At 42.9% G+C, this 19,170-nt stretch overlaps 1 protein-coding gene across 2 annotated transcripts in view; it reads left to right on the top strand.

Annotated features, from left to right (window-relative positions):
- The window catches only part of MLLT3 (MLLT3 super elongation complex subunit), a 274,703-nt gene that overhangs the window by 253,275 nt on the left and 2,258 nt on the right, over positions 1-19,170 (top strand). For both annotated transcript variants that reach the window (XM_039244430.1, XM_039244431.1), the window contains 5 exons: positions 967-1,042; positions 2,929-3,058; positions 5,563-5,662; positions 11,858-11,929; positions 13,076-13,147. In XM_039244430.1, the coding sequence (XP_039100361.1) occupies positions 967-1,042; positions 2,929-3,058; positions 5,563-5,662; positions 11,858-11,929; positions 13,076-13,147 (450 nt within the window). The remainder of the gene's footprint in view (positions 1-966; positions 1,043-2,928; positions 3,059-5,562; positions 5,663-11,857; positions 11,930-13,075; positions 13,148-19,170) is intronic.

Below are 19,170 nucleotides of genomic sequence, written 5' to 3' on the forward strand. Positions count from 1 at the left end.
CTAGAAAGTGGCAGATGGTGGAACAGAGGGCCTGATGCTCTGCCTTCAGTCACAGCTACAGAGGGCCTGCTGTATGCAGTGCTTTACGCTAAGTGTGAGGGGATAACAAGAAGCATAAGAGAGACCCCCGCCCCCTTGCCTTTTCAAGCCCCCTCAGTCTACTGGAGAGAAAGGACTCACACATCAGGAACACGGCAGCGTATCAGGGAAGCAGAGGAGAGACCCATCTTCAGTGGGTTTGGAGATGGAAGACAGCTGTGAATTGGACAGGCCAGGGAGGAAGTGGCCTCTGTTCTGGGTATTGGAGGATGAGGAGAGTTCATGGTCAAAGAGTGGGGCACGTGTGTAATGTTTTCTCCCTGCGTCCCCTAGGCTGTGGAATTAAAGGGTGCCTTTTTTTGTTTTTAAAGGCAGTGGCAACATTTCCCCATGACTCACTTGTGAGACTTGGCCAGATCTCCTTGTGAATGTTACCTCTATTTGTGAACTGCGGATGAATGGGGTTAGGGTTGGGTCGTGGCCTTGGACCAGAGTGAAATTAAGTGGCTCATAATGTGATTGAACCAATGACCTTAGCCTCATTACCACTGTGTTTTAACCAGTAGAGTCAATCCAACATCGCAGAAAGGGCAATCGAGGTAATCTTTTAGAAGATTTGGATAGCAGTAAACATGGGAGTGAAATCAAAGCCCAGTTCTTCCCTCACGTAGCACCCCGGTGTTTGTCTTATCACCCTTGAGTTTATATACTTGTTTCTGCATCTAGTAAAACTATGGCGGACAAGACGCAGACTACCCCATGACTCTCCTGTGTCGCTGTTTTTGGCATAATGCAGCATGTTTTCATTTCTCTCGCACAGTGCCAGGCTGTTTTTGAAGAGCAAAATATTTTGGGGCAACAATATATTTCATTTTAGAGGTGTCGTGTCCCGTAAATGTATTGATAACTTTCTCTTCTTCTTTAAAGTCTGAACAACCCAGTCCTGCCAGCTCCAGCTCCAGCTCCAGCTCCAGCTTCACACCATCCCAGACAAGGCAACAAGGTATCACCGTCTCCCAGGCAAACTGTGAGGCACTTGTCTCGTCAGACATCTTCATGAGTTGATTTATGGCCTGATTTTCTACTGTGTTATTATTTGAATGATAACTTGCCTTTTATGCAGTCGTATTTATTTCCCTTAGGAATGAACTTGAGCAATTGTTCTGATGTATGAGGCTGGCCTCGAGAAATTCCCCCCTTTTCTGGGGCTGCCATCAGAGTCCCATTTTATAAAAGGATTATAGACCTAGCCTATTCCAGGGAGCTCCCAAAGGGAATGCAATAGCCAAGGCTGGAATTGGGAGGCTTCGACATAGAGAAATAGGCTTCTACTCTCCCTCCTGGATGTCTTTCATTTTATTTATTTATTTGTTCTGCAGATTAATAGGCCTGTTTTCTTTGGCAAGTGTTAATTTGCTGTCTTGAAGACATACTTTCCCTCTACTTGAACTTTAAAATAAAGAAATGTAAATGTAAAGAAATCTAATACATTTAAACCAGAACCTTAACTACATGTGTATTTTACACTTTTTTTGGTGTGGAAATCTTCAAATAAGGGCTCCTTTTTCTTTCTTTCTTTTTTTTAAATGTGAACAATGAGATAGTATCAAGGAATCATTTGGTTTTGAGCATCGTGTTGCACATTACCTTCCTCATTGACCATACTCCATTCCTGATGGTCTTCTGTGTTTTGAAAAGGATTAAACTGTTGTGTGTATTTGGGCTAAGGCTAAGCTTCCAGGACATGATAAAAGACACCGACCATTTCGGCCTTTCAGATTTCTTGTTACACTCACTTCCAAAGATAGAAGCCCACTACAAAAGCAGAGACATTTGGGTTTTGCAGAGTGTGAGATTGCAAAGAATCAATACTTATTTTAGAACTTAGTGATAACTGAGATATTTATATCATAGATTAGGCTTTAGGTCTCGCCTTGTCCAGAATAAAAGTGTCTCCCTCACTTTCTTGACCGCCTCCACAATGTCTTCTCTAACATTAAAGAGAGTGATCTTGTTTTCATCACATTTAGACGTGCAGTCAAGTGAAAATTTAGATGAGCAGTCAAGTGAAAATAAGCCACGCTGGATCTGAATTCTTTCCTTTTTTTTTTTTTTTTTTTTTTTTTTACCCCCCGTTATGTCCTGTTCTAGAATAAAACTAGTTATGACTTGAGTTTTTTTTTTTCCTTTCCCATCTTATACTGGATACTTTCTTGAATTTTGTGGGCATCTGATTTAGTGCACAGTTTTATTTATGCAAATATATGCTGGTATTTTGCCAGGAATTTCTTAAGTAAAACAAAAAGTGCACAAAATTGTTGCTTGCCCAAGACCTTGTGTCCAAGATCAATATGAAGATCAGAGATAGGACCTTACACTGTGGAATTGAAATACTTTATAATCTGAACTTGACTGAAATGCTTGCTTGACCTGAAATTGACCTTGAAATAAAAGGAACAGCTAAACCTTAATAGATCAAAAACTACCACACAAAGGCTGCATTGCCAAGAACAAGTTACAACCAGGGTGATTTATTAGTCTCAACTTTTCAATACATGGATTAACCTAACAAAACATTCAATTTACTAATAGATCTCTCTGTTCCTTTTTAGGTGTAATATTTCTTAGAGAAGAGAAATTCATAGGAACACATTCTTAGGAAATAGAGACTTTCCATTGAATTTCCTAGGGCGTCTTTAATGAAAACAATAGTGTTTTCGTTAGATGTGACATTCTCGAAACTAAATTGTAGAAATATATATAATGATGGGTTTGGTTTGGTTTTTTTTTTTTGACCAGTGCTCAGTGCTGGCCAGCAGGCCCCTGTGTCTAATACAACTAAGTGTGCTTGAAGTCACGTGTTTGATTGTGTTTACTGTCATTCCTCAGGTCCTTTAAGGTCTATAATGAAAGATCTGCATTCCGACGACAATGAGGAGGAATCCGATGAGGCAGAGGATAATGACAATGACTCCGAAATGGAGAGACCTGTAAATAGAGGAGGCAGCCGAAGCCGCAGGTGAGTGACTCGGCTGGAATGTGGCTCCCTGCAATGTAAGCTTAGACTTACCTGTGTAACCACGGCAAAGGTGTGACACCCGAAACCCGTGCAGTAACTGGTCACTTTCCCATCAGCTGGGTCCCCTTGGCGTGCTTACCTCTACAAGGAACTCTGTATCCCTTTTCTCAGAGAGCAGAGGTTTGTCCTCTAAAAATTCTGTAGGGAAAATATCCTAGTAGGAGTCCTTGTTCTTGAAAGCATACGTCAAGGGAGCAGGACTGATGGCTGAAGTAAATTCCGTCTCATTTGAAGAGTGTGCGTAGATCCATTGCTATCAGCTCAGAGTTTAAGGAAACTGTGTTTGCTGTTTGTAGTTAGAAATCCATAATTGGCTCCAGTGAATTATGTGTGTGACCTAATTAAAAGTAGGATCACCTGTGTGTGTTTTCCAGAAAATAAATTCCTTTTAAGTGTGCTGACAATTAGGTTCCTTAAGTAGCTTTAATGCTGTGAGGCATAATTCCACATTATAAGATGGTAATTCATGTCACTTATAATTAATAGTCAACTTGAAATTGCCTTGAGGGTTTTATTTCTTTATCACGAGGAAAACAAATAGGCATGCTTACTTTAATGTGTTTGAGTAGAAAAAATATGAATCTACTTGAACTTAAAATCCAATTACATTTATAATACATTGCCTTAAATCTTTTCCCATTACCCATTACTGGGTAAAAGGCCCTAAAATTCCTAAAAAGAATACCATCTTAATCCAAACTGGACAGATCATGTGTTTTCTAATTGGTAATTCCTTAGCATCCTTGGAGAAGGGCTCCTTGGAGTATATGCTGTATCAGACCTCTCGGTGATTCTTCCGTGTGGCCATACTCTGTACTTACACTCAGTACCTCTTTCTCCTCCCTGTCCCCCAAATTCACCCATCTGTGGTTTGTTGTTGTTGTTGTTTTGAATAGGAGAAAACAAGGAGCCTTATGGCCTTGACTTTGTAACGTTTCCCTTTATAACAGCCCCAAACCCTGACTGCTGGCTGCTCTCACATTTACCTGATGAAAAACGCATGACCTATTTAGCCAATTTCTAGTTACTATTCTTTAGAAAATCTAGATGGTCTGTGACCGTGGTAGCTCACCCCCTTGCTGCCCCACCGCCCGAGTCCGTGCAGGTCAAATCCTACACGCTCGTCCATGCCATGCACATTATTGGAGATCCGCTGTTTGTCGCCCGCCTGCCATGCACTGTTAGTACCGCAGCGCCCGGGTAACATTTGGTCTTCCCTGCACTTGTGAAGTCCCCACTGCTTAATCAGCTTAAATACTCAGCCTTACCACTTCAGTCAAGAATCGTTTTAAAGCAGCGCTTCAGCTGAACACTTCATTAATGTAATTTAGTTAAGAAACACAAGTCCCATCAGTTTTTGCTAAAAGGATGTCCCAGTGTATCCTTTTCATTTCCTATCTGGTATCTCGTCTATCTGAATATATTATAGGGCTGGAAAGTGATTGCCTATTCAGAGCAAAAGAAAAACGATCCTGATTTCTGAAGCATTTTCTGTCTCTGAAAAGAATATTTTATTAGGTGACTATATAGCCCAGGAGAGGGAACAGACTCTGAAGGGCATTTCAGAAAGAGGGTATACACACAGCAGAGTAGCATAAAGAAATATCTTGTATTCTGGCTGAAAGAAAATTCTATTTTGTTCTGAAAAGAAGAAAATGGGGGAGGGGTTATATTTTTGTCATCTTTGGTTGTTGAAAGATACTAGACTTCTCTAAAGCAGTTATCCCATACACATTGTCTCTTCATGTGGGTGAAGTAGAGTTCCAATGAATTGTTGTATCCGTGTCCCAAAAGCAGGGCCAGCCTTGAATCACCACACAGGAGAAACCGTTGGTGTGGGTCTAGCATGTTGGGCTTCACAGAGCCTGTCCTCAATGTCCCCTGAGCTGTCAGTCACGTAGGGCCGTTGTCCATATTCTCTTTAGAAATTATTTCTACTCCCGCAGCCCATACTTTACCAATATGGCTAAAGTGTTCACCTGTCGCAGCGAGGCAGGGGGAAGGAAACAAAATGGTAGTAACCTGCAAACTAATTTTGCTGCAGAAGGCTGCAGGCTTGAGTAACATGCTTGATGGTAGTAGGTGGGTGGCATCGAAGCAGAGAGATAAATGGGGCCAGTAAAATATAGTGGCCGAGCGCCAGCCTTGGGGTCCATTGCCTGGGTTTGAATCCCAGAGCCAGCACTTTTACCTCTTGCCCCTCAGTGGGTGACCTAGTCCATGTCTGTATCCTTACCTGCCAAAATAAGGCTTACTAAATGAGAAATAGCCAGCAAAACACTGGACACAGTTCCAAATACAAAGGAAGCTCCGGTATGTGTTAGTGGTTGTATGAGTTAAAAGTTTTCAGTGATTTGGCATTTGTACTCCTTGCTTTCTGCTCCTGTTTCCACAAATATGTTAAGAACTGCCTGTACTGATGTGTGTGACTTATTTCTTTTCAGAGTTAGCTTAAGTGACGGTAGCGACAGCGAAAGCAGTTCGGCTTCTTCACCCCTACATCACGAACCCCCGCCACCCTTATTAAAAACCAACAACAACCAGGTAAAGTGCTGGGTTTGCACTCTTCAAGACTCTGCAAAATTCGGCGTGATCATTTTTACAAAGCACACAAAGCGTTTTATTTTTGTATTTTTTTAATGTCCATTTATGATTTTCGAGACAGAATGTGAGCAGGGGAGGGGCAGAGAGAGAGAGAGGGACACATAGAACCCGAAGCAGGCTGCAGGCTCTGAGCTGTCAGCACAGAGCCCAACATGGGGCTCGAACCCACACACTGTGAGATCATGACCTGAGCCAAAGTCGGACGCTTGACTGATTGAACCACCCATGTGCCCCAAAGAATGCAAAACTTTTTAGCCCTTAATTAAAAAAAAAAACCCTCCCTCTTGCTATCAAATAAATTTATTTGATACAACCTTAGGAATAAACACACAGTTGGGATAAAAGAGAACTTCTTCTTTTGACATGAAAAGTGTGTTCCATCAGGTGGGTTAATTATGTGGTTGCTGAAAGGTGTGGTGACAGAAAGTGCTGTCTATATGTTCCCTCCCCCACCCTGAGCAGTAAGTAGGCAATCTAATGAATTAGAATATAACCCTTCAAGCTAGTATAAAGCCTTGTTCTTTGTTTTACTAATTGACAGTAACTGACAACTTCTAATTTTTCATCCTCAGTTTCCTCGTCTGTAAAGGGGGATGTTACTACATGCCTTGCTGGCTCTAGGGGGATGATAAATAATATATTTGTGAAGAGCAAGAGGTCATGCTCTTACCCACTCGGCACTTAGTGGATGGGAGTAGATGTTATTATTATAGGTGCTCTGTCTCTTTGTGCTCCCAGGAAGGAGGATCATCAAGAAATAGTTAATAAAATGCAAAGTAAATAATGGTCATTATCATTGTCCTCAATTGAGCAAAAGGAAGACATTAATTTAATAGTCAACTGAGAATATAGTTATTTGGATAAGGTCTAGGCAAAACTTTAAAAGCTGTCATGAAGATCTTTTGTTAAACAAATGATCACGATTAGGATATTTTAAATACTAAAACTAATTTCAAGTATCATGAATATTGTAAAAGCCTCATAGGGCATTGAGTCGATACACTCATTTACGTAGGCTATTCTTATCTCTTTGTCTAGGCAGATTCCCTACGACCTCTAGAATAATTGCCTAATGCAAGTTACCGTATAAATATTATGAGCTTGAAAACAAAAGCACTGTGCTTTTCAGAAATTACTCTTTTCCACAGATGTCCTACAATTTTAAGCGGCCTTGTCCTTGAATTTGTGATCTTTGCTTGACTGGAAATGTGATTTTCCAGCTGAAGATGTTTTCTTTTTAAATTTTGCATAAAGCATAAGATCTCTTAAAAATGAAAATACCTCATTTATAAAGTTTACCCACAACTTAAAGCCTCCCATTTTGGAGTAGGGATAGTATTAGTGTTGCCTACGTTACCGGTTACGTTGAACTGCAGTTTCCTGGTGGCCTACATGTAAATGCCAGCCCAGCATCATCCTGTCACAGACTGGCTCTTCAAGGAGTCCGTACATTCTTCCTCTCTGCCCTACCTCCCCGCACCCATGCGTCCCCCAGCACAGTGCATGTCATGCCCCAGGTGCAGCCAGCTCTCCCCTCTGGCGTGGCCGCCTACCACCACCCATCAAGCACTTCAGGGGCAGGTGAAGACTAAGGAGCATAACCATCATCACCAATCAGTTGGGAAAAGCCCTCGGCTGGCCAATTAGATAACTTGGGTTTCTTTTGTAAATGTGTGCTTCAGTGTAAGCTGGCGAAGGAATAGAATTTGGACTCTGAATAGATTTGCATATTTAAATTAAACCTATGGAGCCCTGCTTTCTGCTTCTGGTGGTACGTGCGCACATTTGTGTGTTAGAGCCAGGGGCCCTCATGAGCATCCAGAGTGGCACTGTCAGGGGTTAGGGGCATTAGGTAGGTCCATCCTGGAGCCCCCATCTTGTCTTTAGAACCACCGCCCTTGAGCACTTCCCGGATGGACAGTCTTGAGCTGACTTGGCTCAAGCCTTGGCTTCCGGGAAAGGCTTGGATTCTTTGCCAGGTTTTTTTTTTTTTTTTAACCTGTCTAGCAAAGCAAGACTAAAAACTGAATAGTATCATCTATCTGGTGAGGGTAAAAATTACTTTATCTAATTAGCTAGCATACCACTGGTTCCTTGGCATATGTTTATTCGACAAATGTAGCTTCACACATGTGAATCATCAATCTGTCAGGAATACTCAGTTATATGTCACTTCCTTCGTGCACCTATAAGCATAATAAGAAAGTCCATATGCTTTCACTTTTAGCTAGGCTGGGGTCGGAACTATGTGTGCCACAAGAGAGCCAACCTCCTTAGAGCAGTCGTGGAACTGAGAGAGCAAGAAAAGGTTTTTAAAACTTTGTTTAGTATTGATTTCTTAACCCCGCACATCACCTGCATTGGGTCAGGTTTGGTGTCATCTCTTAAGTCTGTGTTCTAGGACTTCTTAAAAAAATTGCTAATCTTATTCTCCATGGTGATGAAGTAAAATAATAATTTCTTAAAAGTATAAAGAAGGCCCCTAAATTTCACCCTAGGATGTGTTTTCAGGCTTCATTTGAATGCATGCCTGATAATTTGAAGCTTCACATCAAATAAAATCGATGAAAACAGACCTTCCATTTCAGGGGTAGGCCTTCTTCGTATAAATTTCCTTGGTTGCTGTCCGTCTGCAAATTTCTGTACATTACCAAGCAAAGCAGAGTTTTCCTTACCCATTCTCAGTTCTTCCAGGGACTAGGGAAAAGGGAAAGTGCTAATTGAGTCAAACATTTTCTAACTCTTGAAAAAAAGTGAACAGACAGAGAGCCACATGTCAACAAAGCAAGTAATTAACCTGCATATTGTCAGGAGCTGCTAGTGATCATTAACATGAAAGACCGATCAGTAGAGGATCCATCTGCTGAATAATTGAGTTGTCAGTCCGCACAAAGGGATGCAGAAAAATAATAATCTTGAAAGTCTGATTCTCCGGCCATATCCTCAGCTTAAGGATCTTTGCTCTGTTTTCGGGCACCACCATGTGTAGAAATGGTGCGACTTGGAGGTCTCGGTGGTAGTTTCCTTCAGGAAGGCCTCGTAGGCAATAACAGCAAGTGTTGTGCAATTTTAACCAGAGGTGTTTTGTTTTGGTTTGTCTTTTTACTACAAACCTCCCTTATGTGTGAGTTTAAGACAAAAACAAAATTCCAGATCCTTTTGGGCCAAAAGCAGGGAGGAGAAGGGGGTAGAGGAGAGGGGCCTTGAGGGATGGAAGCGATCCATTGGACCCAAGTTAATATTCAGAATATCATAAATTACCTATCCGCCTGCAAGGCATGTTGGATGAAATGAAAGAGTCTATCTAGTGCTCGCTTCGGCAGCACATATACTAAAATTGAAAGAGTCTATCTAGTTAAACTGGGTTGAAATAAGCCCATGGAAGACAAGGTGCTGTACTTTCCTGGAGTCATTTCCTTAAAGATAAGAAAAGATCATAAATAAAACAATTGTCTTCAGCATGGCTTAGCTCTCTCAGAATGAGGTTTTGACAAAGCTGTTTATTTTGGAGCAGGGAGAGATCAAAGAAGGAAGATGAACTGAGCCCTCTCCGGGCAGCCACTCAGTAACTTGAGGCGGATCACTGACACCTGGACCTTTTGTTCCTGCCACTGAAGCTTCAGAAGAAAGAGACTAGGATTTCAGTGTAGTTTGGACTTCTGTGCGGTAGCACTTACGTATGGCATGTGTAGGGTGGGACTCAAGTGCCCCGAATGTTCTATTTTCTGCTCAGAAGAGAAGGTGGTACAACTCTATAAAGCTAGTGAGCAAAGCTGCACTACAAATACTGAGTCCTTAGTTGCTTTGACCGCTGGAGTTCAGTGAGTTGGGGGAAAGTTTCCCCCCTCTCCCCCGCCAGCCTCCGAGTGGGACAAGATAGGAGCACAGTTCAGTTTTCTAGTGCACTAGGCAAGCACGCAGGCGCTGTTTTTCTCTCTGGCTTAAAATCTCAGCAGATTGGCTCTGCTTTGCCCCACCATGTGGTCTGAGTTGGCGAGGAGTGCCATCTACTGACCTACTTACTCCTAGGTCTCAGAGCTCGGAATTTCCCCTGGAGGTCTCATTTCCAACAACAATAGAGAGAAGGAAATTCTGAATGTAGCGGAGTGTTGGGTTTCCTGTACAGTGCCGCATGTGAAAAACGATTGCCTTGCCCCACTGATTAAGTAATTTCCTTGTGTTGCCCCAAAGCATTGTATTTTAAGTGACTAAGCCTGGTCAGATTGGTCATCTGGTTATCTTAATGTTAAAAATGAAGAAATAGAGGCAGTTCTTAGGAAAGACTGTTAGAAGCTCCCTTCTATACCCAGGCATCACTCTAAATTCAAAGGAAAAGATACCCTTTTGGAAGCAATTGGTCTTTTCCAGAATGTCATGGTCCTATCCTCAACAGGGAAATTGTTCATTGGTAGTATGAAATTTTACAGCTGGATGGGAATCTGGACATTATCTTGTTCATCTCTTTGATTTCATCTCATTTTTTTGAGGTCCAAAATGATAAATAATAGGGCTAGGACCTGAACTTGGGCTTCTGAGCCCAATCAGTGCTCTTTCCATGACAAATGAAAAGTGAACTCATGTTAAAATCATTTTTGTATTATGGAATATGGTAGATTTTGAATAGAACTGGGAGTGTGTGTGTGTGTGTGTGTTAGAGCAGAGAATGGATAAAGAGCAGCAGGAATGTGAGACATCTATTGGTTTATTACTAATTTATTTCTTAAATTTTGTTAATGTTTATTTTTTAGAGAGAGAGCGAGAGCGAGCATGAGTGGGGGAGGGGCAGAGAGAAGGAGGCAGAATCAGAAACAGGCTCTGAGCTGTCAGCACAGAGCCTGATGCGGGTGCTCGAACCCATGAACTGTGGGATCATGACCTGAGCCGAAGTCAGACACTTAACTGACTGAGCCACCCAGGCACCTCTACTTATTTATTTTTAAATGTCTATTTATTTTAAGAGAGAGAGTGCTTGGGGTGGGGGGGGCCGAGCAGAGAGAGACAGGGAGAGAGAATCACAAGCAGTCTCCATCCACACTGTCAGTACAGAGCCCAATGCAGGGCTCAAACTCACGAACAATGAGATCATGACCTGAGCTAAAATCAAGAGTTGGATGCTTAACCAAATGAGGCACACAAACACCCCAGGAATAGGAGACTTCTTAAATATATCCTTTATTTGACATTTGCCTCCTTAATATTAGCTTCTGAGATTATAACTCACTTGGTAATGAGGTTATCCTGAAAAAGACAAATTACTTTGCTTTTTCTGTTTATATACATTTGTAAACACTCATCAATAAACACAGGGGAATCTCAGCAATTTTAAACGAGGCCCATTTAACAATATTTCCCTCATAATCCTCAATTTCGAAGACTCTAATAAATTAACTATTTATTAAATAATAATTGGTTCCTCCTTTTTATTAATTAGAAACCTAGCTCCCCAAGGAAGCATCTAAACAGCATGCCAAACTGTTATTCCTACCCGAAGCTGTAATTGGGTCATATAAAAGGACAGGCACTTGGCATTTCATCACAGGTAGACATGCCATTTCTTGAACCACAGAAGATAGGCCTGGCTCTTGATTTCTTGAGTTGGAGGATCCTTGGTTGGGAGCAACCAGTAAAAACTGATGGCCATCTCCATTTCCACAGCTGTACCAATTCTGTGGATGGGAGTAATTTTTAGAATCTGAATGTCAGGTACTAAAAAAGGGCCTTCGAGTGTTTGTTTTATCATCGCTAGCCTACTGAGCACTGGTAGTCGTGCTGAAACAGCAGAAAGACGACGAAAAAATTCTTGCCAGAGGGGACTATAATGCCGTATAACTCAGCTGCAGTGCATATGTGTGACAGTGTTGTCACAAAAAGCAGCAGCCTGGGAAGCTTAGATCCATTTCCTTATCATCGACTTCTTTTTTTAAGTCTCTTGGCCTGACTCAGCATTTCAGATAGAAGTCCTTTATTTTCCAAGAAAGAGTAAGATTAGACGAGAGGAAAGAAAACGTGTAGAGGAAAAATACGGTTTGCAAAGTGATGTTATTGTAGGACGTTTCGTTAAGTGCCTTTGTTTTACGGCAGGCCGACTACGAAGCCCTCGAAATCAGATTTAACAGTGTTCTCTTTGATCCCTAGATTCTTGAAGTGAAAAGTCCAATAAAGCAGAGCAAGTCAGATAAGCAAATCAAGAACGGTGAATGTGACAAGGTAGGTTTCCAGGGCGTTCTATGCGCGCCACAGCGCTGACATGTCTTCCATTTCCAGTGTTTCCCCCAATCCTCCTTGGTGGTTCCCCGTTCATTTCTGCATCAGAAGTGCCCCTCACCCCCTAAATGATGAGCACTTCTGCTCGATGCTCTGTAGTTTGTTTTCCAAGACTTGCTTAGATCTTTGGGCCCACATGCTACTATTTGCCATGATGCCTGTATTGCCAAGGGATTTGGGGCACATTGAATTGGGCGGTAAGAAAATCACGGTGGAGGTAGAGGATTGAGGAGCCACAGCCACAAATGAGCAGAACGCCCGAGCCTCATGGAACATGCTTTCCAAGTGTACATCGTGCATTCGACATCTGACTTCCAGACCTGTCACGGGTAGGGTGACAACACTCTCTACAGGCTCAAGCAAGGCCCCTGACTAATGCTTCACAAACCTTTCCTTTGCCCTCGTTGCAAACGACACTGGAAAAACCCAGGCAGTTATGCTAACAGAGATTCAGGAGTGTTGAGCATGTGGAAAAAGAGCCATGCTTCTGTCATTCAGGGAAGCGTTTGACAAACCAGATGCTAATGTGGATAGCGATCTCTATTTTCAATAAGACATTTTCCTCTTCTGTCACTTACGATTCACTGGCGATGTTAGGTGTGACCAGGAAAGCTTCTTTTTTTTCTTTTTTGTCTTGACGTAATTGGTAATGTGCATTTATACTTCCATGTTCAAATTTAGACTTTTTTATCTTAAAAATCTTCTGAGATGGAAGAATTTTTAAAAAAGTAGCCTGTGATAATGTTTAAATTCACAATTCAGGATTGAGTACCCTTTGTCTCTGGAGGCTATTACCGGGAGAGGGTGAGTCTGCTCCTTTGAATCTTGTTGAGAGTAGGAAGGTGCAAGAATTGCCCTTTATTTAAAAAACAAAACAAAACAAAACAAAAAAAACACCTGGCTTTATAAGGAGTTGGCCAGAAGAGGCTTGGTCTGCAAAGGCCTTGGATACTGAGTCCACCGAGCTTGAGAAGGAGGGTAGAATGGGCAACCTCCAACTGCTGCTTGTATATGTTCCTGTTTACTTGTTTTGTTTTTGGCTCGCTTCCTAAAGTGCTTGTTCTTCGGGGGGACCCTCTTCTCTTCCAGGCCTACCTAGATGAGCTGGTAGAGCTTCACAGAAGGTTAATGACGCTGAGGGAAAGACACATTCTGCAGCAGGTGAGCACTGGTTTGTAGCACACCCCTTTCCGGAAGCCTTAAGGCCTCCTTTGTCCTGGGGTGGGGTCATAACACCTAGAGGTCACACCAGCCCTACCACCTGAGCACAAGTCCTTGGGGGGAGGGGTGCCCAGGCTACGGTGGGTGCCTGCCCCGCAGCTCCGTCCCCTGGCATTGCAGAAAACTGGGCCCTTGAGAGGGTGAGGATGCTGGAGTGCACAGATTCCTCCGCCAGCTGACGGACGCTGTCATGCAGACTTACGGAGGGACTAATGGCGGTGCACACGCCTTTGGGTGCAGGCTTCTAGTTTCATGAGGAAACAGTGATAAGAATTTCAGTCAAGTGGTGTAAACATTTGCGATTAAATTGAGTCACCTTTTGCCAGTGCTATTCTGAGGGAAGTAAATATTTTCCTTATTTCTCCTATCTTGTACCACATCCATCTATTCTGATGAACTCAACGGTGAAATTCTTGGGGAGTGGGGAAACTTCTGTTAGTACAGTTGGTTGCTTTGCGAAGATAAGGGTGCTTTTTAATTTTACTATAGTTATAGTACTTGTGTCTGTTGTGCAGACAGTGGCTGTTGATAAAAAAAAAAGAAACTTAACACCCAAAAAAAAGGTTGTGCACTAAATTCCAGGGCCGGTCTACAATTGTAGATTGTTTCGCTGTTTGAAATTTTGTTTTATTACTACTTTCAAAGGACTTGAAGTAGTACTTAATCTACCCCAGCTGTGTGGGGGTTATTTTTTTTCACGTTTCATGGCTGATGGTCATATTTATATTCTGTGTACATTTTTTACCGAAATCTATAAATACGTACTCTCAAACCTGCCAAGTTCCCTGATTTGCCTGATACGCTTTTTACCCCTTCTATAGTTTCAAGTTTGTACACAAGGTTATAGACCTATGATTCATAACCGGGATGAGTTGCATTTCTTGTGACTGTGGGTATGTGGAGTGGTTCACCCAAAGAGCTGTTCCCGTCCCCTGCTGGTATCTTTCTTTGACGTCCTTTTGTCAAAATGAAAATTGTTCAGCTTGGGGCACCCGAGTGGCTCAGTCAGTTAAGTGTCAACTTCGGCTCAGGTCATGATCTCGTGCTCTATGAGTTCGAGCCCCACATCGGACCCTGTGCTGCCAGCTCAGAGCCTGGAGCCTGCTTCAGATTCTGTGTCTCCCTCTCTCTCCCCCCCTCCCCCGCTCATTCTCTCTCTCTCTCTCTCTGTCTCTCAGAAATAAATATTTAAAAAATTTAAAAAAAAAAATTGTTCAGCTTGTCGTTTACCAATGGCTTGGGGTTGTTTGACTGAATGGTGATGGTAAATCTGTCAGTGGATGTTCCCATCCCTTTCTATCCTCTTTTAAACACCAGCTCTGAACCACTGTGGAGCAGTTGTACAATAAAGCTATTAAAACATAAGCTGGGCCCAAATAGCGAGTCTCGCCAGAGCGTGGAGCAGATGTCTGGGCAGGGCTGGGACACCTTCACAAAGAAAGCCCAGCCAGTGAGCGGAGGAAGTAGACCGTTGGCGAGGTCTCACCTTGGGGTGTCGTTGGCATTCCGATTTCCTATTGTCCTTTCATTTGACCTTTGAAAGAATCGTGAGGGAAGGTGGCTTCCTAGAGAATTCTATCGAAGTGGATTACTTTAGTGTCCTAGAGGGAGAGAGGGATAGCTCTGAATTTTGAACCTGGCATCCTGGCGCTCCAGGGCACACCGCGTTTCAGCCTAATTGCATTCCCAGGCCGGTGGAAAGCGCTCCGCCTTTGGCCTTTTGCCTCCTAATGCAGCTGAGGCTTGTGATTATGATACCATGATGCATGTCCTGTCACGGTTTACTGCTTAATTAATTCCTATTGTAAAACATAGCACTACTGAGGACTAACGTTCCTCCCCATGTTGAGAGCTGCTCCTCTCGTGGAATTCATGCCACAAAGTCCACGTGTCGGCCGCCTCGCGGGCCTGAGTGCCCGCGACAGGAATTCTGGTGAGGCGGGGATCACACCCGAGGTCTTTTACTGTCAAACGCATCCTATCAAAAAATCTGGCCCGACGGTTTTTATTCAGCTCACGGAATGTGGTTAAGGTCTTTGTTTTACTCTGGGGACGTGCGGGACTGGCCCCCTGGCGTCAGTAGCTTAATGAGCAGAAGTTACTGGATGAAGAGAGCCTGAGCTCTTAAGCCACTTTTCCTTAGGTTAAAAATACAGTACAGGGGATACATCCAAACCCAGAGGAGCGAGTACCTGGGATGGATGGATGGATGAATGATTTGATTTTTCTTCAAACCATGCATTCTGCATTTATTTGGAAAGGGAGACTGAGCGCTTCTAACTTCCCCAGCACTTGGGCTGAGTCTGGCTTGGCATCTTCCTCAGAAGACAGGTTAACAGTTCAGATAACAGTTATCTTGAGGGAGATGGAAGTGAGTGGTATATTGGCGTATTCCTTCTGACAACATGGAGAACCCTCCCTGAGAAGTCTTCTGCCGAAAACCATCATCTCCCTCTGGGGAAATCGCCTTCCTGTTATGGGATCCCCTGTCACTAGGATCCCCAAGGCTCATCTCTTGCCCTGGGGCAGGGCACCCATGGTCCCACGGTCGACAGCACTTCTACAGGAAGACCCAAATGTACCTCAGGCAGAAGCAGTTGAAGCCAAGCTTGTTCACGGAGTTCTTCCCTTCAGTGAAAAGGCTGCTTTTGGACAGAAAGAACCCTGGTTTCTTAAAAAATGTAATTAGACTAAGAACAACACATCTACCTTTTTACAATTAAAAACCAGCGTTGGGGAAAGGAGCCACGGGTTTAACAAGTGGATCATACCCTCTTTAAAAACAAACCAGTCCACGTGGTACCCGCTAAGAGACTTCTGTGGCAGGAGATAATCCATCACAAATGTTTGCACCAGCACCATGATGGGAAGAATGAGTTAAGCAGCTGAGATACTCTTCCTTTTCCACGACACATACACACTGTGTGCCCTTGCCTTCCTTTCTTATCTGTAGTCACTCTGTCTTTTACTATTATTACTCTGGAGAGGTCTTTCCTATTGCAGACTGATACAGGGGGAGGGCACCAAGGTAGAGCCACACCACATCCGCAGAGCAAGGCAATGCCTGTAGAGAGGCAGCCGGGCATCCTCCAAGGACCAGCGGGGTGCCTTTAGGCTTTGTGGCTCCTGTCATCGGTCTGAGACAGGTTGATGCTGTGCTTCTGATGTTCTAACCAACAGGATTCCTGGAAAAGAACCCACATTTATTTTTCTTTATGAAGTCTTTACTTAATTGAGGACGTGGGTACATGCTCTAATAATTCAAGTTGTTAATGCCGGTCCCTTTGGCAAATTGTCCCGAACGCCCCACCTGCTGCACCACTGGTGCTTTGTGGCCATCTCTGCCTCTACCTTGATGTATTCTTACAAGCTCCCATAAAAGCATGGGGCTCATTTAGTGAGACTGATCAGATCCCTTGCATTTGTTTGTGGCTGGGGGTGTGGGTGGGTGTGGGGGGAGGGGAGAGTGCTGCATGTGGAGGAGGGAGGAGGCCTGTGATCCAAGCCCTGGAACCCTACAAGACAGTCCAGTGCTTGAGACACCCCATTCACTGGCAGGCAAATGGGTTTATTTTCTTTAAAATCAAGTGGCTTTTTCTAGAAGGTATTTTTTATTGCTTTGTTTTGTACTTACTGGTAAGTAATTAGCTATAACAGAGTCACAGAAAGTGATTTATTAAAGGAGTGAATGGTCATTTCAAAGGGAAAACCTAGGACTATGTTTTACCCCCACCTTGTGACTTAACTACTCTCCTTCATCTTCTCTTCTCCCTGCCAACTTTGATTGTAGTTAGTTTTTAAAGACACAAGTAGGCCTTTTCTGAATTTCAGCTTCTGGCATTCCTGCTTCATTTCTTTTAGTGTTAATGAAATGGCTAACAGTCAATGAGGGGAGGTGGAGAGTGCACTGGGTATGATAGTTCATGTGCTGTACAGTTACCTCCTAGATCGCTAAGGATAAGCATATGTTTATATGGTATTCATAATCAATCTCCCTGATCGGTGTCACAATTCTGCTTATAAATCAGCTTTTATTTATCCTATTATTTGACCCTCTGCACAACCCTGTGTCTTAAGTAGAACAAGCAGCATTATCCGCATTTTACAGATGAGGAGGAAAACAGAGGGTCTGATGTTCTGTGCAATGACATTCAAATAGTGAGCACCATCAGAATGGATACCCAGAATTCGGGACTCCATTCTGAATGCTTGGTCACTTTCCTACTGGCCAGCAGTCGCACTCTGGGATATTTGTCATTTGCCTCCATTGTGTACCTTGAAAGCCTATTTTTTTTCTGTCCTGGGGATCACACATTTTTACTGGGCCTATACTATTTCTTTACACTGTAGCAAAAAAGATAATTTACTCTGGAAAGTACCCTTAATTAAATTGATGGTCAATACATACTAAATATTTGCCTTGACAAGTTTGTGTGTGCACATAGCTGCATATGCGCCTCAGTATGTGTGTGGGTGGCTTATCCAAAGCTCGATAACTCTTAATAGAACAAATGAGTGTCCGCTCTCGCTTGATAAGTTCTTATGTGAGTGTAGTACTTTAACTGTAATTGGGAAGAGCCTTTCTAACAATCTCTTAATGCATGAGCTAGAGGTGGAACCCTGCATCCAGTGGGTTAGGCAAGTAAGGCCCCTTATCTACCTACCCACACCCCACTCCTCCACCCTCGCTCTCCACTCCTGTAAGTGGATATATTTCAAGGTCAAGGTGGTGGCTTAAAAGGTGCCACTGAGGACGTGCACTCCTTGCCCTCCTGCTCTGCTATCTTTCCCATCTTGCATTCATCCTCTTGAGAGGAAGCTAGGATTACATCTTCGTTCTAGAAAGGGAGTAGGGGCAGAGGCCAAAAGACACATACTCACTGTCTGTAGCCTTTTTAAAAATTGTCCTGAAATCCTAGTGACTTCTGACAAAATAAATTATAAATAGCAGTATCTGCCACTTGCTGCAAGTGGGTCTGGGGAGGCCAGTGTTTTAGCTGGCATGTTGGTACTTCCAGAAAAATCCAGCTTCTCAGAGTAAAAAGGAAGGGATAAGTGGATGTTCGGTAGGCAGGTTTCTGTGTCTGTCATGATTTCACAGTGAGAGTAACTTGTTTTTTATTATGAAACCCGTAGTTCTATCTGTAAAAACATTTCCACCATTGAGTAAGGCAAGAACGATTCCATCTGGACCTGTGTGATTAATTGGGTTGGGGTTCAGTATGTCTTTTATGCTTCTGTGGAAGTCAAATATGTCAGGAATGGTGGGCACATTTTCTATGGAGAGCCACCGACCCATAGGGAATAGTTCACAAATTTACTGGTGTTTTTTTTTTTTTTTTTTTTTAAAGAAAACTAATTGTAAGAAGAGAGGGTCCAAAGTTTCCTTTCTGCTGCTTTCAGCCTGAAATTAGGTCATCTGAAACTCCATTGAATAAGTAATAGGCTAAATAATGAAAACTGTTCTCTTTTTTAAGGTTATTGAACGAAAGAGAATAGGAAGCAAGCAATAGGAGGGGAGTGGAGGGATTGCCAGTTTTCTTTGTGCAAATATTGTTTCTTCCATCCTGACGCTGACTTGTTTTCTCTCTCCCACAAAGCTTGTTAAGATTATCCCCCTCCATCCCAGTTTACCCACAACATACATCCCTAAAATCCATGCTACCCCAGAACAGCATCCATATCTGATAAAATTATTGGTAAAATAGGAATGGAAAGACACGGAACATGAGGAAAGATTCTCCCAAAGCAGCCATCAACATCATTCTTAACCTTGAAACCTTAGACTCACCCTCTTGTAAGCCAAGGCAGGACAGCAGCGGTACCTTTTGCCATCTCTTTTATCATATTTCTGGAAGTTAGAGCCAATACAGTAAGAAATGAGGTAGGACTATTCCAAGTGAGGAGACCAAGGCCTTCTTTTTCTTTTTATAGATCATACATTTTCTAGATAATTCTTTTTC

This window comes from Hyaena hyaena, unplaced genomic scaffold (genome assembly GCF_003009895.1).
Source record: "Hyaena hyaena isolate Hyena2069 unplaced genomic scaffold, ASM300989v1 scaffold_240, whole genome shotgun sequence".
NCBI lineage: Eukaryota > Metazoa > Chordata > Mammalia > Carnivora > Hyaenidae > Hyaena > Hyaena hyaena.